This window comes from Tubulanus polymorphus, chromosome 3, assembly GCF_964204645.1.
Source record: "Tubulanus polymorphus chromosome 3, tnTubPoly1.2, whole genome shotgun sequence".
Taxonomy (NCBI): domain Eukaryota; kingdom Metazoa; phylum Nemertea; class Palaeonemertea; order Tubulaniformes; family Tubulanidae; genus Tubulanus; species Tubulanus polymorphus.
Window position 1 is genome coordinate 6,477,413 of NC_134027.1, and position 22,237 is coordinate 6,499,649.

The 22,237-nt window shown below is 38.2% G+C and overlaps 1 protein-coding gene across 1 annotated transcript; it reads left to right on the forward strand.

Annotated features, from left to right (window-relative positions):
• Positions 1-170: 170 nt before the first annotated feature.
• Positions 171-22,087, forward strand: LOC141902184 (uncharacterized). Its single transcript, XM_074789823.1, has 14 exons — positions 171-436; positions 13,685-13,782; positions 13,911-14,156; positions 14,264-14,462; positions 14,541-14,887; positions 15,335-16,412; positions 16,597-16,774; positions 16,940-17,849; positions 17,952-18,431; positions 18,526-18,670; positions 18,787-18,960; positions 19,082-19,867; positions 19,960-20,180; positions 20,307-22,087. Exons 1-14 carry the CDS (start codon positions 397-399, stop codon positions 20,529-20,531), a joined length of 5,127 nt encoding a protein of 1,708 aa, XP_074645924.1. The 5' UTR covers positions 171-396; the 3' UTR covers positions 20,532-22,087.
• Positions 22,088-22,237: the final 150 nt, after the last annotated feature.

The window sequence follows — 22,237 nt, forward strand, 5'->3', positions numbered from 1 at the left end:
AGTGGCCCGTTGCATCCAATTGCGTGCGAGAGCATTGTGCTCTGAATGCACCTGACGCGACGCGACCCGCTTCATATTCACAAGTCATCGTCGCTACTCAACCGGTTCACATTTAATCCCGACCAAGTCACAGTCGCAGTCAGTCCGCTGTCAGCTGCGCCCGGATGAATACCACCGCGTCAGCTGTGTTGAAGAATCTATTTGAGGAAACTGGAATTCAGTCGGTGGAATAAACAGAAACAGAAATAACAGGTTTCGAACGCTGATAAAACTTTCATGTTTAGTACTGCGACACACGCATCGATTCAACAGGTGTAACTAGCAGCGCGCACTGACTTCAGAAAGACACTAGTGAAGTTTCGAAGCTGCGGTGAACACTGAGAGGGGCATCACACCATGTCTCGCCGAAAACAAGCGAAACCAAGGCATGTCAGGGGTAAGTAGCGGTTTTATCGTACGCTTATATTATAGAGCTAATTATAGCCGGTCGTACGAGTGAAAATTCGTATCAAATAGATGATTTTGAAGCGATGAAATATGAAATCTGTTATGAAAACTTCTGAGTTTTGGCCGCGCGGAGCGCTGATTGTCGCGCAGTACTCTACTGTCACTGCATATTTTTGCGGTTTACTGATGCATGATTCTAGTTCAGTCGTTTTCGATCATTAAGTCTTTATTTCACAATAATTCATAGTAAATTCGATGTATTCTGAATGATGTTATTGAACAGATTTCATCATTTCTTTTGCTTCAGCAACTTTTTTTAAACATTTTTTTTTTCTGCTCAAAAACTTCTTTATTTCTTTAAGGAGTTATGAAAAATTTATGTTGATTCATGAGAAATTTTCTGGGTTGATGAATTTATCAATCATTGATAAATCCATCAAACTCCCATTATGACTCCCTGCATTTACCAGGACAGGAGTAACTTTCGTTTGGGCAATAGAAACATTATATAGACTAGTTACACAGGAGAAAATATATTCTATTATTTGTATCTTTAATTACTTTTAAAAATTACCCACTCTCTATGCCCTGTTACTTACTACACATAAGTTAATAAGAAAAAGTTACCAGGATTGATCTTGATATTTAGTATTTAATTAAGATTCATTCTTCTTGAGTTACTACAAAGGAATCTGCATACAGTTTCCTGTGAATAATAGAGCTGCGATCAATCACTGAGGTGCTTGTGTTCTTGATGGTTAATTGCAGTACCGGGCTCTCTGAATTTGTGAAATACCTGCATACAATCACAACCGGGAGATGCTGGTATTTCGTGCTCGTTGTTATGCATATACATGTCATCAACAAGTGCTTGTCACTGAGGTTCAATGAGACAAATAAATCGAAAAGGCGATGTTGTCCCACATCCTAGAGAACTATGAATATCAATTGGTATTTCACTTGTACTTCAAGTGGCTTCCCTTAGGCATGTATTGTTTCCACTCAAGTTTCATTGAATTGATGATGTTAGCATGAATTAATTTTATGAAAGCAGTTCAAGATATTCCTGTATAGCACAGTTACAAGCGTGTGGGAATCAAAATTTTGGCTTTGACAAAGTTTTTACAACCATGAAAAAAATTGAATATACGTGAAATAGTTGCTTTGAACTACAAACTTTTAATCTTCTGAGACGACTGATTGTCTAACTGATGACAATCAGTGTTGAGACTAACTATTCTACTCATGATAATTAGTTAGGCCCTTGCTATTAAAAAATGAGGCAACATCTAATTGCTGAGTAGGCCTATTAAATTGAGTAGTTGACTTGGATTGCTCATCATCAACATTCTATTGAAATTTGAATGATAGCGGACAAAGAGAAAGCCGTTATCTCTTATAGAAATGCCATCACAGTTATTGTCAAGTCTCTAACGGGTTTCTAACTACTCTTCTGTTCAATAATTGTATGCTAAAGATCTAAAAATGGCCCCCTTGAATATAAGGAGATTACAAGTTTCATCAGTCGGATTTTAGAGGTTGACTTGATAAGTTTTGTAAAACTGGTTTAAATCATGAGCGCATTCTGAAAATGGAATTTCAAGGTATTATCTCGGGTTAGTTTTTTAATCTAAGATTGAAACTAGAAACGTATTCTACAAAACATCGAGAAATCGAGTTTAATTCTAAAATTGTGCAGGTCTATCCATGGACTCTAAAACAAAGATTACATGTGAGAGATCCAAATCTGGAGAGCTTTTTTCTTTTTTTTATCTGAAATGAGAATGTGTCACTGCGGTACATCTTGACACGGTGAATAATCGCAGCCACTTAGGTTTCGATGGGTGCGTCGTCGTGGGTTGTTTGATGTACACTCGACTATGAGGCACCTTCATTTGTTCTCCTGTTACTGCGCTCTCGTTGTGCAATTTCTGCATACGTTTCGTGTAATCGCGCGACGAGAAAGAACGGCCTTCTAGAAAAAAAAGCATTTTATGCAATTCTCGAATGACAACAAGGCGCAGAGTGTCGACGGTGGATGGGTTTTCGACAGGGGGACTTCGCCGTTACGAGTGTTTGGTTAATGCGGGAAGAATTGGAACAGCATCCTCGAAACCGAGGACCTGTTGACATATATTGTGCGCTGGTTACAAGATGGATAGCAGCACGACCGAACCAATGAGCGTACCTGCAAGCATATTTTCCCAGGCTTTCAAAAACCACTTGAGAAAAATAATCATGCTCATGAGAATAATAATACGTTTACAGGTGCATGTATATGTGTGTAGACATTGTTGTTTTGGATATTTGTGGAGACATCCACTCTCTGTCGCTTGCGCTGTCTTGTTTTTGGGAGAATTCTAAAAAGTCTTGTTGCTGAAATTAACCGGCTCTGTCAGGAATGGGAATTCATTGTGAATGTGCTTCGCCCGTGTCATATTTCTCATACAAACTGTTCTTGTGAAAACATGACCTTTCAACGCTTTAATCCTTCTCAGGCATTTAATCCCCTTAGATAATTAATGTTGGATCTCTGGTGTCGAATTACTGTTTTTATAAATCTATAGCATGAAACTAGTAGCAACCATTTGCGTGTTTAAACCTAATCCTAAAATTAGCCATTTTGGTTTCTTTTTATGATGACTTTGAATATTTCCTGGTTTTTTCTTATCAGTATTTTCCGTTTGGTTAATGGGGTGCGTGATAGAAGCCAGTCACTTCTTCCTAAAGGTTACGCTTATCGTCATTAGATAAATTTTCATGTATGCAAATTAGATAGAAATCTTCTTGGAACGAATACATATAAATATGTGAAGTACTGAGGTTTGTCATCTTGTATTCAGAGTTCAAGTTGTTGATTATAAATCACGTATAATATTCGAGGGGGGATATCGATTTCTGGAAGGTTTTCTTGTAAGATACCAACGATGAGATCTTGTTCGCGTTGTTGAGCTGGTTGTTGTGTCAGTCCGGGAACAATGAGTCTACTTATGAGCCACCTGTATCATAAAGCAAATAAGAGTATGAATTTATGATGGTTTCAAAAGATAAAGACATCCTTGGTCAGGTGGAAACAGGTTCCATTGATCCCCTATAGAGACAAGTGATGCCTAATAGATATTTTGTAGCTCTATCAATTGGATATCAATTGGTTGACACTGGATACATGGTTTTTATGTTTCTACTTATTTGAATAGGCCCAGCTTCCTAGATATTTAAAATTTGAATGTTTTGCCCGCGCATATTAGAATTATTGCCCCTGTGAAAAGTAAAGTTGATCATGGACCATTTTGTATTGGCGACCACTGTTTAGAAACTATAGCATATTTTCAATTAGCGCCGTTTCATCATATTGAGTAATATTAATTCAGTTTATATTTGAAATGCTTGAGTTAACTCTCATTATATTGCACCTTTAGCCCAGGTTAATTAGTATGTATGATACTAGCTTTAATTGTCCGATTGTTTGACTGCAGGGCTGACTGAATAATGTAATCCGGTGTTGCTGAGCTGCTCAGAACTACTCAGGTGTCTAAGCATTTTTATGTAACACAGTATTTACATCAATTAGTCCTGATATCACATTAACTGTAGTGTTAATATTAAGACACCCAATTATCCCTCTCTAAACATCCATTTACATAAAGCATTGACCATGGATTAAGATAGTGTCAAAGCAGTTAAATTGTTGCTCTAATCTTGTGGGTAATCAGGGAGATGCAAGACCTCCCTACAGTTATCTGACAGTTATCTGAATGATTACCGCTCTAATTCTTATTTACAGATAAATAATTTCATCTTGAAATTGATGACTCCACCTTTCACAATGTTTAAATCAGCTTATGATATGCAACATCTTGGAATCGTCATTATTTTCATTGTCGACATTGTCCTTCGGTGGCTTTCTTTAGAAACTGTTATCAAAAAATTCAATGTGGCAGGGCGTCGTTCGTTAAGCCGGCCATTAAAAGATGAAAATGGCTTTGAACGTTGATGATGGATATTTTGACAGCTGTGAGATGTAATCACAACTATAAAACCATCAATATTTTACACGTATATATTCATACAATGCAGCGGCTGTTCCTAGTATGTGACACTGATCCTCTTACCGTTTGAACAATTTGCATCCTGCCTGCAGGAGCAACGAGTGATGTAAGCAGCCTTATAATTTTATGAAGTAACAGGTGTCTGAGTAGACTGCAATTCATAGAATACAGATATATAGATATATACTTATAAAATACATATAAATATATAATCGCGAATGCCGACACAAGTTCTAGTGATACTCGTTCATCTTTTCATCAAGGTTTTTTGAATTCCTTCGAGAATACCTGAAACTGACTGTTTTAGTACTGATCACTGATACATATATATATGATGATTTATTCTTATAAAAAGTTTGTCAGAAATTTGATTGGATTTTCTTAAACAGCATTTCGTTAAGCAGAATCTGATATCTATGTCAATGAGATTTAGCCTTTTAGCCGTTTGAGGATATATGACAATGAAATGATTTCAAGTTTCCATCTGGTAACTCTTCATTTGAAGCGTCTAATATATTCATGTACTGCACGCCGCATCAGACAATTCTTTTACAGTTTATGATGAAGTGAAGTCAGCCGCAGGACGTGTTTGTCTTATTGTCTTCCAAGCTGCTGCGTCGATCGGGCTACAGCTGTGACCCGTGCGTGTATACAGGGGCCTTGATGAAAAGATGCAGTACCCATGTTCGTAGCTAGCTCTCTCTCTCTCTGTCTCTCTTGCTTGCTCTCTCAGGACCATCACGTGCACAGCTGGCGTTTGATTCACGACATCCATCACCCATTATGTGATAGATAATCAATGATACAGATCAAATATGGCTGCTGGAAGCACCTGGAACAAGCGGAGAGGTTGGCGATTATATATACACTAGCAGCTGTAACATTTCTTCTATATATATCACACAATATACATATGAAATGAATTCAGAGTTTGTCACATGATGGCTTCGCTGCTAGTATAGCATTAAAGTATATCGCAGTATGTGATGCAGTATGGCTGCGTCAACCCAGAAATTCTTGCCTATATCCATTCATCAGTAAAGTCATGAATCGGATGTTATCTTGTAATATGTCGTTAATGTACCCGGAAAACGCAATTATTTGATGATCTGATGACTGGAAAATGGTAATTCTCGAACTTTGATAGTCGAGGGTCTTCGATAACTTGTTTGATCCGATAGTTTGTTACTAGCTAGATAAAATGTTTATTTTTCCATCCCGAATTGTCGACTGAATATGTAACCAATGATTCTGTGTTGAAATTAGTGATATATATATATATATACATATATAATTATTTGCAACTGTTAAAGCCCGGGTATAGTGTGATAAACCTGACAGTTGCACATGCTATATATGGAGAGGCTTGCTGCACCAGTTTCAGATGGGGATTACGGGAGTATATATTGATGTAGTCGATTTGCATATCAATAATGTCTGCAACAGATGGTCGGATTCTGAGCATTACAGGGGAAACTCTACAACTACTGATGTGGGGATGATGGAGCCCGCATATTACAATACAATCTGCATACAGACTGACTCCATGTTGAATAAATGGTATCACGAATCCATTACCTAAAATATCTATTGTCTTGTGTATGATATTTTTTGACACTGTGTTGATGCGTTTTAACATCACTGAGATGGACTGGCATGAACAACAGTATACAGTACAGAGTTGTGACAAACACTTCTCTCTCTCCCTGTTTCACTCCGAACATCACGGTGACTGATGTGGAGTTTACCACATTACAAACAGTTGTTGTATTCCCAGAAGCTGTATATATACTTTCTATACATTAGTGAGATGGAGGACTTTGATAACGATATGTGTCGCAGCCGGGGACAGTCAACAACTGTTACTAACGGTCTTTCTACAGTGTACACAGGTGCTTTAATTTCTAACGTTTTGATGATGGTTCTAGCGATGTTTATCAGATATTAAATATCCGCAGCTATAGTTAATGATGATGGTGGCGGCGTCGAGAGCAGCGACGATGGGTGAGAAAATCTAAATCTGTGACAAACGAATATTGTTTGCTCGGGACGTTTTTCATCACGAATTCTTTTATCCGGCCTTTCCACTTTGATAAATATACGTCATCTTATTTCGAGTGGTTTCGGGGCGTTATAGGTGCATCGCACCCCGAATCATTGCGGTTGCAATAAACGGTTATCTATTCACGGAATCTGTTTCACGAGCAGAGGCTTCGCTGTCGAAGATGCTTTCGTATGATTTGAAATTTGAAATCGCGCCGCGTTTGTGTCTGAGGGGCGGATGTTTTCGAGAGGAGGACTATAGATGCACCTGTATTGTCGCGTATTGTTACACGGCACACGCCTTTTCATCGTTGCCTCAGTTGCTGAGCACCTGTTTCTATCATTCATTGTGCCCAGTCATCTTCAGGTATAAATATCTCCCGGGCGAACCTGGTTTTTTGATACCGCGGTCTTTTCAACTCGGATGTGTAGGGTTATTGTCGAGATTGCCAGTTCTCCACGGTTACGGTTACAAGAACAACCGATGCCCTAATGATGACAACACAACTATCACGACCCTGGATTTTGTCTATTCATCCCCGAGCGGGCCATTTGAAAATTCCAATACAGCGCCAGAGTTTCTGGATGCATTCATTATCTCAAAATGAATCTTTCATCTATACATCAGTCATCGTGATTGAGAAAACAACATCATTGGTAGAAATTTTGAATGTGGATTCAGCATCTTTGAACTTTATAGGATTTTTCATTGAACGACTTTTTACACTGACTTACATCTCGGGTAAAAATACCTGAAATATCTGACACCGTGACCTTTGAAAGATGATTTTCTCGGAAAAGATTCAGAAGATATTTATATTGTGAATCAGTTTGGATGTGAGTTATGGAATGTTGCTGGGATTAGAAGGCCAGAGTTGCATCACGGGTATATTTGTATCGTCGATACCATAGTGACAAGTGTGTCGACATTCCACTCTGCTAACCAATGTTGACAATGCAAAGATTTAACATCCTGAGTGGAAGTTGACTCAAAAGTGAATATTTATTGACAATCTCTTTGTGTGGGTGCCTACAGTTGAAACATAAGTACATATTGTAATTGAGGTTGTTGCATTAATTGCTTTATTGTAACCCATTGTATCAGAGATTCTGCGAAATTAATAGAATGTAACAATTGGCGAAATCACATAACCAGAGAGTGAAGATCTATGATGAACTTAGCACTTTTCTCCATATAAACAAAACTGATAGAAAATTATTTTGACTCCTCAACTCTAGGATATAAAGTTAAATCTCCGCCCTTATACTTAGGAGTTAGCTCCTGATATTTTGAGTCAGCAATTCATTTTTAATCATCTTAAAAGATAACTCGATTGCCGAATAAATTTTTCCAGATTTATTTCACTCAGTCGGTCATAGAACGGGTAGTGTGTTTTATGAGCGCTGTGAATCACTGATGTATGCATGGACTATTTTCAGAACAACACTGAAGAGATACTTTAATATGTATATAAGTATAAAGAAATTCATACGCGTTTGTCAACTGTTCTTTATAGACAAAAGATGACTGAGAGTATTTGCTCTATTCATAAGCACCGAGCCCTGTATAAAACTCGGTTTTGTCACTGTTCAGTAAATTGTATGCTTGAAGGATGGGGCTATATGAATTACAATCTCGGTTCTTTGTGTCAACTTTATTTATCTGCAGGTCCTGATGTGTGCATTTATGTATACATATATATATATATTCGGCAATGCAATTAGCATGACTATGCGCGCTAGCGTCGCATAAAGGCTTAATATGTCTTAAAGCTATTAAGATGTAAGGCTCGGGGTTGCAGGCAAGTCCAGGCAGCCCAATCGTGCTGGGACCAGGCCATGGCAAGTTGCCATAGTAGTAAATACACGTGAACGTGTGATTCTGAGCAACGACATTGTTCCATTTAATGAGGCAAGAATTGCTGTAAACTCTTCGTATGAAATTTAATGTTTCGTTGAGTATTTATAGAAGAACTATTCATTGTCGCGATGAACATTCAGAAAAGGGTCGCATTCTACAAATGACTGGCAACATTCCGAAACTGATGACTTTTCGTTATCTATAGAGAATTTCGAAACTGATTTCTTTTTGTTGTCGTCTTTATATATCCTGGTTGAATAAGAAAACTGAAAGTAAAACATTAAAAAAAGAATTTAAGAAAATTCTAAAACATTCCTTCCATAATCGATTTTAGCGTTATGAAATCCTGCTGATCAATTTCTTGGCCATTGGTTTATTCTCGCGGCTCCAGCGGTACTCTCAGTATTGACTCATTGGTGGTAAAGTTTGATTGTTTGATCAGGTAGATAGTTTCTGGGAGAGGGAGAGAGGTCTGAGATAACCTGTTTAAACTTGTACCTCAAACAAACATCAGTCACATATTACTCTTATCTCCTGTGACAAAGTACACACAATTTCTTGTGTCTTCTTTAATCATCGGAAGGGTTAGGTACTTCACCGCAGTGCTGGAATCATGTGATATATAACAGTGATTTATTTAGTTAACTCTGATAAAATCTGAAAATCGAAATACATAGTTCGGAGGCCAGGGCTTTTCGCACGTAGGACCTGATTGCTATTGCTATCTGCCGGGCAATCATTTTTCTATCTTTTTAAGATTCTTGGGTTTGGGATTAGATCAGTTAATAAGCCTAGGTTGATCGTGATATAGCCTATAAATATGTCTAATCTAAGCGATTATCATTATGATAATCTTTATTTTCCTTTTCATTACCTAAATTACCTACTACCTACTACCTAATATATCCATGATTGTTCGGATTTAAAGGGATTTGACAGATTTCCAGCCAGGCAGCTATTTGTCAACAAAGTCATGTATGGACCGATTTTGGTGTTGTGATTTTATTTGAAAGACATCCTTGGCGACGCACAATTATGCACTGTGCATGCATATTTGGCAATTAGTCAGGTAAAGATGGAGGCCCAATATTTGATTAAAGATTGAATGGAGGTGCAGTGCGACACTGGTGTTTACTGAACTTTGGTCTAAGGAACAGCAATTGTCCCATATAGCGCGGAGCACTGTAATCACATGCTGAGTGCGCATAATTCAGACATCTTAGCGATTACATTTTCTCGTTTGGACTTGTCGGCATTTCTGTGCCGGTTTTCTTCATGCCTTGATAGTTTTATTAATTTGGAATCTTTTCAAGTTCTATATCTATCTATCTATAAATAAAATGCCTGACAAAGCTCGTTCAGCAGAAGGGCCATAATGAAATGAATCAACACATCAGTATTGAAGACTAATAGCTTAACCCTGAAACGGGAATGTTCAAGCATATGCCTCTAAATACAGATAGATATGCTCCATTGTATTGGTCTTGTGACTATTTCATGACAGAGTTTGACCTTCGTGTATCTTCGTGTCCCATGGACCCAGCTCTTCTTGAAAATTGATTTGACCAATTTGACAGAAGTTTATAGGCAACATATTTCTCAGGACTGACCATCATTGAACTGCATCTTATTGATCATTAATTAGGGCACAGTTGCTGAGTTTACGATTAATTGATTTGCGGCTAACGAGATCAGAAGTGGACATCAGATGGGCTTTTGTTAATGAGCTGAAATCAATATACAAGCAGATACGAGCAACGAATGGACCATCCATCTCAAAGCCTTTCCTTCTTATTCTTATTTTCTTTTTAATGAGCTATTCGGTATTTGTAATAATCCATTCTATTTTTGAGCCTGTGAAAATTTCTCCAAGTTTCGTCACCCGGTACCTTAATGGGGAAATCAAATGTATTGTACATAATCGGGTTCAAATATAGAAAGTTATCTAACTGATCATACGACTTGTGTCACTGCCACTGATTAATCAGGATGTTCCAATCTACCTGAAAATAATCGTTAACCAGGAAATAACTTCTCTATCTTAATGGCCAAAATAGCTTTTTAATGACTTATTTCTCTGAAAACACCAATGGTCACTGTATTACGCTCGGGCGGAAGGAATGTATCTCGTCACGTCGCGTTAATCGTGACTCAACAGGTAGAAATTTAAGAGTGGATTTTCGGCGAGTGAAGAAGTTTCTGGTCTGATAGACACGTATTGTGCATAGATGATTAACCTCAGTACTGCTTTTATTCCCACGGAACACTGCGGTATTAATTTGGCAGCTTTTGTTGCCTGCAGGTTATTCAGAAGAGTTCGCTATGGTTTGGCAAACAATACGCGCGCACTGTCAAAATTGACAGAGTCTTAACAATTTTTCCCATCCTGTTTGAGCCTGTATTTGTTGTACAAAACCAGGCGCATTAATAGCGGCTGTATGCGTCTCGCTGCAATTTTATAGTCGTCGCTTTCATGGCCCAGTGGCCTGTAAGCTCGTAATGATGAATGGGGTTAAGATAAGCCCGGTCGCGAGGAACACGTTCGTAGCTGCTGACGTCTTTGTTATAGCGATAGTAACCATAGCGCCATTGTGACTGCGACTGTTTGCTCTTCATTCTGATTGGAGAAGACCGGTCGTGTACTGTCGTTATTCCACGACTGGGCCTGCGTCATAGATAAATCTTAATGCGGATAATTCTATGACACGCCTGCCGGTTTGAAATCACGTCTTTCTATAAACTGTAGATATAAATATCTACATATCTGTGCATTAACATATCTTTTATAGAAACTTTATCAACAATACGCGTGCAATTCGGTATTCCCTGTCGGTGAACCCGGTTCAACTTCAAGTTCTATTCCGGCCTTCTATTCCTGGTTTAATCTTTGAATCTCTTTTCTAGGAAAACAAATTTACAATGTCTTACAATAAAAACAGGGCCATTTCCGTGGTTTAAACATTGACAAATTCATCATTTAGTATTTCTTAGCATTTACCGAAATCTTTCACCAGTTTCGATATAGATTTAACGGCTATTTTTTCTCGAACATCTTTTCAAGCATGGTTTCTTAAGTCGTTGTTTTAATAGCGCACTAATTAAGCATTCTTTAGTCTCGACTTACAATGCCCTAGCGTCAGAGACCGCGTTATAAAAAATGCAGCAGCAAAGTTTTCTCTCGAAAAATGCGACCCACACACGAGTTGAATGGTGACGCCAATGCGACATCATCCTTAATTATTAAGGACCGCGCGCGATTTTGATGGATAAATTGCATGTAGTCGAATCGTTTTCCAGCACCCTACGCCTGATGTCTGTATTAATTTATAGGTGGTCGCATTTGTTTAGTATGCAGCTGTTTTTTCGTATAATATGGATGGTCTCCATCCCTGGTAATCAATTTTATGTACATATGCAGCGTATTATTCATATTCAGCATCTATGATATTGTTCGGCGTATGCATAGTTCCTATTTGATTATTCCTTTCTGAGAACGATTGTTCGTTGGAAAAAGTGACTTCATCCGCAGCACGATAGATTCTGCGCTCTAACAATTTTACAAGTTTAAAAACTCATTTTTACGGAGAGTCGAGGTCCTTTTAAATAATCGACGCGGCAATATGACTTTCAAGCCATTTCCTAAGGGATATGAGAATCTTTTTTTTTCAGTTATGTTGCTTTATCATACAAGATCGATATACTGTATCAGCTTGTTGGATCTCTCTTTACAGCAAATCTATATAGTCGATTCTAATATCAGTATTTCTATAGTGACTGGATCTGCTGACTACTGTGACATCGTACGAAGCACGAAGAGCAAATAGACTCATTATCTCATGTTGCATCCTTTCATTGCAACTGCTCGTTTGCGGCATAATGATGCTGACTACTGAACAATATAATAACTGAACTATCTGGTAATTAATTGTTAGGTCGTTAGTTTTGTTAATCAGCCGGTTAGTCGGGGTTTATGTCATCAGCTGCCGAGTAGCTGCTGCCCATTATTGTAACGGTTACTATGGCAATGTAGTCCATCACTCTCGCTTTTCACAGGACAGTTTTCAGTGTTTGATCGGATACGCGACTGTTAGGACTCATCTCAGGTCCTCTCATCTGATCTGAAAAATACGTATGTTCAGAAATGGCCGAGTATGGATTTTACTTTAGTAAAGGTATACGTAATAATTGAAACAATTGATTATTTTGAAAGTGTTTTGAAATTATTGATATAAAAACATATAATAGGTATTGGAGAATTGGAGGTGTTTGTTTAATAGGAATTTCATTAAATCAGTTGGTAATTAATGGAATCGCTTTGAATTAAGTTATTTGTGTGAAGCTGAGAGAGGTGATGTGATTCTCTTATTACCATGGTGATTGCAGCTGCTGGATTCTATTTCCTCGGGCAAAATAGGGAAATGAAAGTTATTGATTGGAAAGCGATTAAACTTATTGATCTCGCTCATTATCATATGCAGCTTCTGGTATCTAGCAGAAGATGGATATTGTGATGAAATCCGGGGATAAAGCGGGGTTCGGTGAATTATTGCGAGCTATGCGTGTCATGATGTGACTAATGAAATGGGCGGTACGAATGATCGTTGAAAATCGTTACTGCGGTAATTGTTGCTCAAAATAAAAACCTGAATTGATCAAGTTGTGATATTTGCTGATAAATTTGAGAGCAAACCCAGCTGTATTGATACTGTAGCATCTACCCTGGTGATGGGTTATAAACTCTAACGCAGCTGTCTCCCGCTCTCTCTCCCTCTCTCTTCTTTCTCTTCTCTTTAATAAAAGGCGCGTCACATGTACAGATATATATCTATTTGTATAGGACCATTGGTTAAAAAAGTTAGAAATATTAGATTCGGTATATGAAAATCAGAAATTCTAAACCGTATTATCCAAAACAGGTGAATACAGGCATCTGCCCCTCCTGCTCAATATATATATATATATTATATATATTTATATGTACGAGCAGAAGATATGTACAATAGATAGAATGATAGTTAGACTCATGATGGATGTAACTGCAACAGGTGTGATGTGACGAACGTTTGCTTCATTCGTTAATAAAATGTCGTCATCGAAAGCCATCATTCGTCAATATCATAGACAATAATAATACTGAGATATGATATATGACGATTGTTTCATCATCATGTTATTTTTAATTAAATCACTTATTGCCATATTAACCCATTCAACTGCAGAGCGCTTGTCAGTAATTTGGTCAGTAAAGTATTGGTATCTATATTCGATATTTTTTTCATTTCAGAAACTGATGAAGATGATATGCATAATATAGGAACAGCGGCTGAGCTGATGGGGAACAGTGATATCGAAACCACCGCCACTACCTCTGATAATACACAGGTAAATTGACTGCATTGTAAGCGGTATAATTCAAACCAGTTTGTTTTCTCGAGAGTGTAGTTGTATTCATATTCTGTCCGCCGATTTGAATGAGTGAATGATATAATCATTATTTTTCGTTAATAAAGAATGAAACTGCTGCTGCTGCTGCTGCTGCGGATACAGAAATGGTAACGCCTGATAAAGATACAAACAATAACCGTGATAATAACCGCGAATCTATCGATGACCCCGATCGACTGGTGATCGTTGAACCTTCAGACCCGGATGACGTGCCTTCATCGACTGCATCTAGCGTGTCCGGTGACCAGGGCGCATCTCCGAATCCATCCTTTCAGTCCACGCCTGGAAAAGGACGCAAGAGTCACAGCAAGGTAATGTAGAAGAATTGTTCGCAAAAATTAAAGATACTCTCGATCTAGATTGAACTCAACATTCTCTGTTGTGCTCCCAAGTCACCTGTAAATGAATATATTTTCAGATCGTTCCAGTCGCCGACAAAACTGGCGAGAAGAAATATATATGTCCGATTTGTAGCCAGCATCTTGGTTCCCAGCATGAGCTTACTGTCCATATCCGCAATCACAACTCTAAAGTTCCATCTTCACATTCCTGCACAATCTGTGGAAAGGTTTTGTGTTCCCAAAGTTCACTGGATCGACACATGTTAGTCCATTCCGGTAAGTTTTTGTTTTTCAAGTACGAAATTTGTGGTGCCAGTCGCAGTTTCTTGTACGCGTTCATTTTCTGTTTTTCAGGTGAACGTCCGTTTAAATGTCAAATTTGTCACGTGTCTTTCACTACGAATGGCAACATGCACCGGCATATGCGCGTACACGAGAAGGAGTTCGCGAAATCTCCGTATCTGCTGAAAAACGCTCTCGACAGCGGTCTGTTGAATCTGAACGAGAATCGACGTGGCCGAAAACGCAAACAGCCGCTGTTCAGTGACCTGACTCTCAACGAGGAGAAACGTCGCGTCATTGAACAGGACGATAACACACCTCTAGCCATACCACTGAACTCCGATAAAGACGAACAAAAACAAGAATCGATGAAATTGCCGTTAGCATCGCCTAAACACGATTCAGACGATTCTTCTGAGGTAAGAGAATGATCATAAAGTTTCCTGCTGACACATATATATACACATAAATGTGGTATTTAGGAGGAAATGGGTTCTAACGATGTTCATTTATAGTTTGCTTTTTTCCGTCAACAGTCTGGAGAAACCGGGTAAAACACTGTGTACATCGATGTCGTTGTCATGCTATTGTCTATCTATTTCTTCTTTCTTACATCTTTTCATGTTGCATATTGACAATTTCTCGAAAACGCGAAATATTGAAAAGATCGTTTTGAATTGTTTTTGTGATGAAATTCGTTCTGTATTATCATAATTTTTGCATGTTTCAGTGTTATGCTGCTGCTGTCTTTTTATTATCTTTTTGTAGTCATTTATCATATCATATGATTATTGTCTCATCCGGACAACTGATGTACGTAGTTTAAATTTATTCCGAACTTAAAGATCCTTTCATTTTAATTTCAGTGTAAAACGTTATGTAGATCATGCGGCTCTCAATTCAGCACCTCTGCAGGGCTGGAGAAACATTTGGAAAACAATCCTGAATGTCATTTCAAATGCGGCGAATGTGGTAATCAGTTCAATGATCAAAGTCAGCTCAATATGCACCGTGCAATCGCTCATGCCGAAAAAGATATCGGCAGTCCGAGTCTTTTTAAAAATGGTTTCAATCCGGTGGCTGGCTTTCACGAAGTAGGATTTGTCAACTTTGCGACGGAGAAATTTCCGCAAATATTCCGCGAGGAAAAAGACACGGCGAAACCGAGCTCCGATGTATCTCAACAAGCGTGTAGTAAATGTAATATGGTATTTCCTTCAATCGACATGCTCAAAATCCACATGATCAGTCACCTTCCCGAGAATATCATTCACTGCGATTTCTGTGATTGCGATTTCGTCGATAACCACACGTTGAAAGAACATTTGTCAACGCATGCAGCAGAGATGGTCATCCCAAATGATGACTCTGGTAATAACAAAGACTCCCAAGTTTCCAAGGGCGATTTCCTAGCCATGCTGAATTTAGCATCAGGTCCTGAAACGCGTGACGACGATGAAAGTATGCGCTCCGATAGCCTAATAAATGAAGAATACTTCCGTAAACTCAATCAGATCGATCACGCAGGACTTTCATCCGCACCTAGCTCAGCTATTCCGTCCCCAGTGTCTATGATTCCTGATGAAAGTAACTCGCAAGACTTTGCCGATATTCACAAGATAATTCAGAACGCAAATGCCAGTGGTATTCCAGCATTTTCCACAGCGGCATCGACAGTGTCGAGAATGTCACCTGCGTCATCCGTCCATTCATACGGTTCGGCAGCCGCTTTGACCCCGACTCGCTTCATGATGGGAGCGTTTCCGTATAAACAAGATCTCGTTGATATGGATGAAAGCGATCGAAGTTTGGCAGCGAGCCCGGCTGGATCAAACATTACAGATGTCGCAATAGACACAGCCGCTGAAAATGAAGAGAAGGGGAAACACCGATTTACCTGTAAATATTGCGAAGTCGGATTTGAAACTTTCAATGCAATGAAGGGTACATACATTGATTATTTCCTTCGGAACCATTTTCACAGCTTTGGGTTAGAATCTGACTGAAATTCGTTTTTACAAATTTGACTCAAATCCTCATCTGTGGAACGTACATTCCTAAATGGATTAAGAAAATATCTATTGAATAGGTGAATTAAATTTTATATGTCCTTCCTTGTTTATTTTAGTTCACATGCGATCACACTTGGGTCTATCACCTTACAAGTGTAATATGTGTCCATATGCTAGCGCTGATAAAACTACCCTAATTCGCCATCTACGAACACATAACGGTGAACGGCCATTCCAATGCAAAATTTGCGCTTTCGCATTCACTACAAAGGCAAACTGTGAAAGACATGTCAAGTAAGTTTTCAACTACCTTGTTTTTCCCTTTTACAACAGTTTAACTCAGGGTTATTACAACTTAATCAAGATGAAGTGCTCTTTAAAACTCGCCCTAGTTAAAATTAACCAGTCAAACCCATAGAAGGCGACTGGAATTATAATTTGCATTACCTGCATTTGTAGGAAGAAGCATGGAAAAATAACCAAAGAGGAAATTGATGAAGCCGTTGGCTACAACCAGTATATGAAAGAAGAGGCTTCAAATGAAAAGATGAGCCCAAATAAAGTCAATAGCACAGATACCGTCTGTAAATACTGTGGGGAAGATTTCAAGTTTTTCCGTGCGCTGAAACATCATCTACGTTCGCATACGAGCTGTCGTTTGAAACCTTTCGTTTGCACGTTGTGTGATATTGGCTTCTCGACGAAGGCAAATTGTATTCGTCATATACAAAAACAGCACGGACAGGTGAACGTCAGTTCTGTAGAAACCTTTATCCGAACAAATGTGCCAAACGCGATGCCAAATCAGCAATTCGAAACACCGAAATTAGCTGCGTCATATCCGACAGCAGTAATGGCACTACAGTCAGCTATCCGTCCACAGATATACGTTACACCACCTCCAGCTCATTCCAGTAAACCTCAGGTACCACATTTCCCGATTCAACTATTCACACCTACTTACTACCCCGGAAATCTTCAAGTGCCACCAATTGCCAAAATTGAGACACCTCCACCAGCATCGATTACTGGTGGTAATCCGATTGACTTTAGTATTAAGTCGGAGCCTGCTGACTTCACGGCAAAGAAACAAAGTCCAGACGCACCTGTCGGAGCTTCAGAACAACGCAGAGATACACCAACCATGAATCTTGATGAACCGATGGATTTAAGTCAACCGTTATCAGCAGTTACCGACACACCAAAATCGAGCATCGAAGAAACTGGAAAACTACAACAAATGTTGTTTGCTCCAGTAAACAGTCAAGCGACGGCCACAGTTGCGACAGCTTCATCGTCCTCGGTGCATCCAGCTTTCCGCACATACCGCTGTCCTGTCTGCCAGGTTCAGTTCAGCTCCGATACCAAGGTAATTTCAACAAAGCTCTTCTATCAGAATGTACTTAAAAACCATATAGGTTTCATTCTTAAGTTAGATTCGTATTTATATTGATGTTGTTTATACTTTCAGTTGCACACTCATATGAAGACACATACGACTAACCGTCCATTCCAGTGCACGTATTGTCCAGCTGGATTTACTATCAAAACCAACCTCGATATACATATCCGTACACGTCACCTCGACAGCACGCCGGCAGCCCCATCTACACTCGCTACTTTACACAGTATGCTCGGCTCACGTAAATACATATCGCCGACATTGCGTATGATGGCCAAGCGTAAACAGTCACAGCCCCAACACCGCCGTCCAAGTAGGACCGCTGAGAAACGCATCGTACATTCAGAGACTGAAGATGTCAAGCCGACTGAAGATGATTTGGCGTCTGTGAATAAGATAATCAGCAACACGGCGGATAATATGCCAGTTTTCCCTACAAAAGACACAGGACTGACTGAGAGTCGTGATGCTGTTGATATCGAACCATTGATGGAGTCTACCCTAGAACAACAACTGCAGCAAATCATGGAAGGTGGAAATCCAAAAGACGTAAGTGTTTTAATGAAAAACATTTATGAATACCCAATTCATTTCGACTTTCGAATCTGAGAAATAATATTTTACTTTGAAATTTTGATTTTAGGATGGGAATAAGTCTGAAGAATTGTCTCCAGGTAAAAAGAAGAAGAATTCATATGCTAATGCTCCCAATCGAGTGGCCTGTCCATACTGTGGACGTAACTTCCCTTGGATTAGTTCATTACGTAGACACATTCTAACACATACAGGTATGAATAATATCCAAAACACAGCAAAATATGTCTATCTTACTCCATTTAGAATTGAGACTAAAAAAAATTGAAATACTTCTTGAATTAATAGAAAATGTCCAATCTATTTCTAGGACAAAAACCGTTTAAATGTCCTGAGTGCTCAGTGTGGTTCTCAACCAAGTCAAATAGAGAACGTCATCTGCTGCGGAAACATGGATTGAATCCAAACAACCCAAATGCTCGTCAAATTATGGATCGTCCTTATAAGTGTCAGCTATGCGTTTTTAGCTCATTTTCCAAACCAGGTATGTTTCAGATTGTTATCATTCACAATTTCAGTTTTGGTTCTCAACAACTTGAAAACTCTTTCAATTCACATAATTATCATCCATCATTCTCATGGACTTTTCTTCCTTCAACTTTCAGAGAAATTACTTATGCATTACAAATCCAAGCACCCAGAGAGTGATCCTCCATTAAACCTACAGGATCTGGCTTCGTTAGAGAAATGGGATCATAATCTTGAAGATAGCTCACATGAGAAAGACGATAGCGATGATGGAGGAGTGGACAAAGAGCTGACTCCAGTGAAGGGTGATCCAGAAGCAGCTGATATTCCCGAAGAAGCTGTTGATGAAGCACAAGACGATAATGTTAGCCACTCATCAGAAAGTGAACTGGTAACGATGGCAATGACAGAAATTCCAACTGCTGTCATTGAAAATCGCAAAGTCGAAGAGGATCGTGGACCAACTCCGCCAATTGCGCGCTACGCGATCAACCCAGAACGAGACAATTACAATGTTGACAAGATCCTCGATTGTTGGGTATGCTCAGAGCATTTCCTGACGAGGAAACTGCTTTTGCGTCACCTGAAAGAGCATAATGTCGATTATCCGTATAAGTGTTACCTGTGCGATGCTTCATTCATCACTCGCAAAGAATGTTTGGAACACAAGACTGGCCTCCACATGCAGGACTGGGAAATGTTGAGAGAGCGTAACAAAATCGATGAGCTTTACCACTTCGTCGATATGATGGACAAGTTGGCGGATGAACAGAAGCCTGACGAATCAGAAGCAGTGAAAGCGGAAGCCGTCGAAGGAGAAGATACACCTATGACACCGGTTGAACGTAAAGTCTTCTGTTCTCTGTGCACGAAACGTTTCTGGTCGTTGCAGGATCTTAGACGTCATATGAGATCTCATACAGGTCAGTAGACGAAATATAAATATGTTGGATGATGTTGAATTTTTGTAAAAATTGAGCTTCAACTAATTAGTAATTTGACAATATATCTATAGGTGAAAAACCATTCGAATGTGATATTTGTGGACGGTATTTCACATTGAAACACAGCATGATGAGACATCGTCGTAAGCACAACATAGCTGATGATGAGGTGCCACCAATCCGAAATACTAGACAACGCAATTTTGTGATCGACCAGACATTGTCTACCCCATTGCCTACCGAGAAACCAAATGGATCGGCGAGAAATACTCCTGAAAGTGATATGTTCATGGTAAGATACCAAACTTATACACAAAGATGTGACAAACATCTGGCAGATGGAGTAGAGTACAGATAGAATTCTCTATAGAATTCTAAACTCATTGTTCATAAGTAAAATGAATTATGCTTATTTCAGATGCCTGCTAAAGAAAGCTATCCTGTATTGAGTCGTGCAGTTGTTCAAAATGCATCACCTCTTACAACAACAACTAAAATGAATCCTCCATCCTCGATGTACGCCGGACTGTTTGGCGACAGTGACATTCTTCATAATCTACTTGGAGTTGAAAGTTCATCCATTGACAAGATGTTGGATTCAGCAGATAACGCAGCTCAGATGCTCGGAATGGGAGCAAAGTAATCGACCGTCATACTAGTGTGCAAGACAAGTGGAAGACTACAATTATGACATCAGAATGAATGAAATCCTTTAAATATAGATTAAGTGTAATGCAACTATAGGCTGTAACTAGTAACTTATTTTATGGAACTCTTACCAAATTTTTTATTTTAAGTGCATGATCTCTCAAATGCTTAAATGGTGCTTCCAGTAATGCATGTAATATGGTTTGAATTTTGAGTGAAATAATGACCGAAAAGTATGCTTTTCCAATGACGTAATTGATGCATTTGATGCACATTAAAAACCTGCTAAAATCTCATAAGTAAGATGTATACATTTATATGAACTTATCATAAATATGAAATGTTATTGCTAACTTAATGAATTGAAAGTTCAAGATGTATGATAGATAGATTATATTATTAATATATTTCAAATGGCAGGTATACATTCCATGAAATTATTGAATAATTTATTTTATACCTGTGTATATATAATGTATATATTTATAAAATTTTCTGAGATTTACTCTATTCCTTCTGCCTATCTCTCTCATCATTCCAATATGATTTACAATAAGTTATTCATTAATGTACTAGGAAACATGAATTCCATGAATTACCCTATCACATCTTCCATCCATTAGGACACTATATAAACAGAGAGAAAACTTCGGATTTTCATCCGAATAATGAATGAATAGTATTTTGCATATGTCTAATGGTGCTTTCGTCTATATATTTAGATAATGATATTATATGCATGAATAATATTTATATCATATGCAAGCAGAAGATTCTAATATTCCACTGCTTTAGATAAAGGATTAATGAGGCCAGCGTAATAATATATTTTGTTTAAGCGGTATGAATTGTGGTGGATTCCGCCGATTTGATACCCAACTTGATGAACAAAACTATTATTTGTACATATTGACTGAGATTCTTGACTGTAGATATTTTTTCATGTGTGCTTGGAGTGTTTGTTTGTTGAGATTGATAGTTTGTTTATAATCATGTAAATATGTGTTTGTTTGTTGGACATGTAAACATTCCCTGGTCTTCCAGTTAAATGAATCTGCTCGTTGCAACCGACAAATTTTTTGCGCAAAATTTTGTATATTTTGAAATGTTGCAGATTTAAGAAGTGCGTGTTATCTTGAATTATGATCCGTTCCATTTCACTAGTTATCGGGTACATGTACAAGCTAGTGATAACGTAACATTCCAAAGCTTACCTCTGCATTCCATTTCTGAAGAAAATTAGCATATTCGTTTAGTTAATATTTATTCAATTTTCTGCTGCTGCCAGCTGACTGAAGCCATTTGTAAAGTATTTTCATTCTTGAAAAAAGTAGTAATATATATTATCAATAACCATGATAGTGAAATGGGCTAATAAAATGATTCATTAATCAATTGCTTTTAATTTAAAATTGTACAAAGCTAAATATGATTATTATAAAATTAAGTTATTTCTATAGATTAATTTAATATTTAATAATAATTTAGAAATCTGTGTAAAAACTGAGATGATTTTGCACTATTTTGAGTCTTTATTTATATGATAGTTTGACCTGCAATAAATCTTTATTATGATAAATATTATTGTCTACTCATTTTATATTTACTTATCTATGGATTATGGATTCTATTCACAACTATAGGGGTCATGGTCACTGTGAAATGATGAATCGCTTAGCCATATGAACGAGCAGACCCAGT

Bases quoted from the DNA above. Each gene is read 5' to 3' on its own strand.
- LOC141902184 (XM_074789823.1), top strand. From the start codon at position 397: ATGTCTCGCCGAAAACAAGCGAAACCAAGGCATGTCAGGG. The intron at 14,888-15,334 runs GTAAGAGAATGA...TTTTAATTTCAG, and splicing joins ATTCAGACGATTCTTCTGAG to TGTAAAACGTTATGTAGATC. The intron at 16,775-16,939 runs GTAAGTTTTCAA...CTGCATTTGTAG, and splicing joins AACTGTGAAAGACATGTCAA to GAAGAAGCATGGAAAAATAA.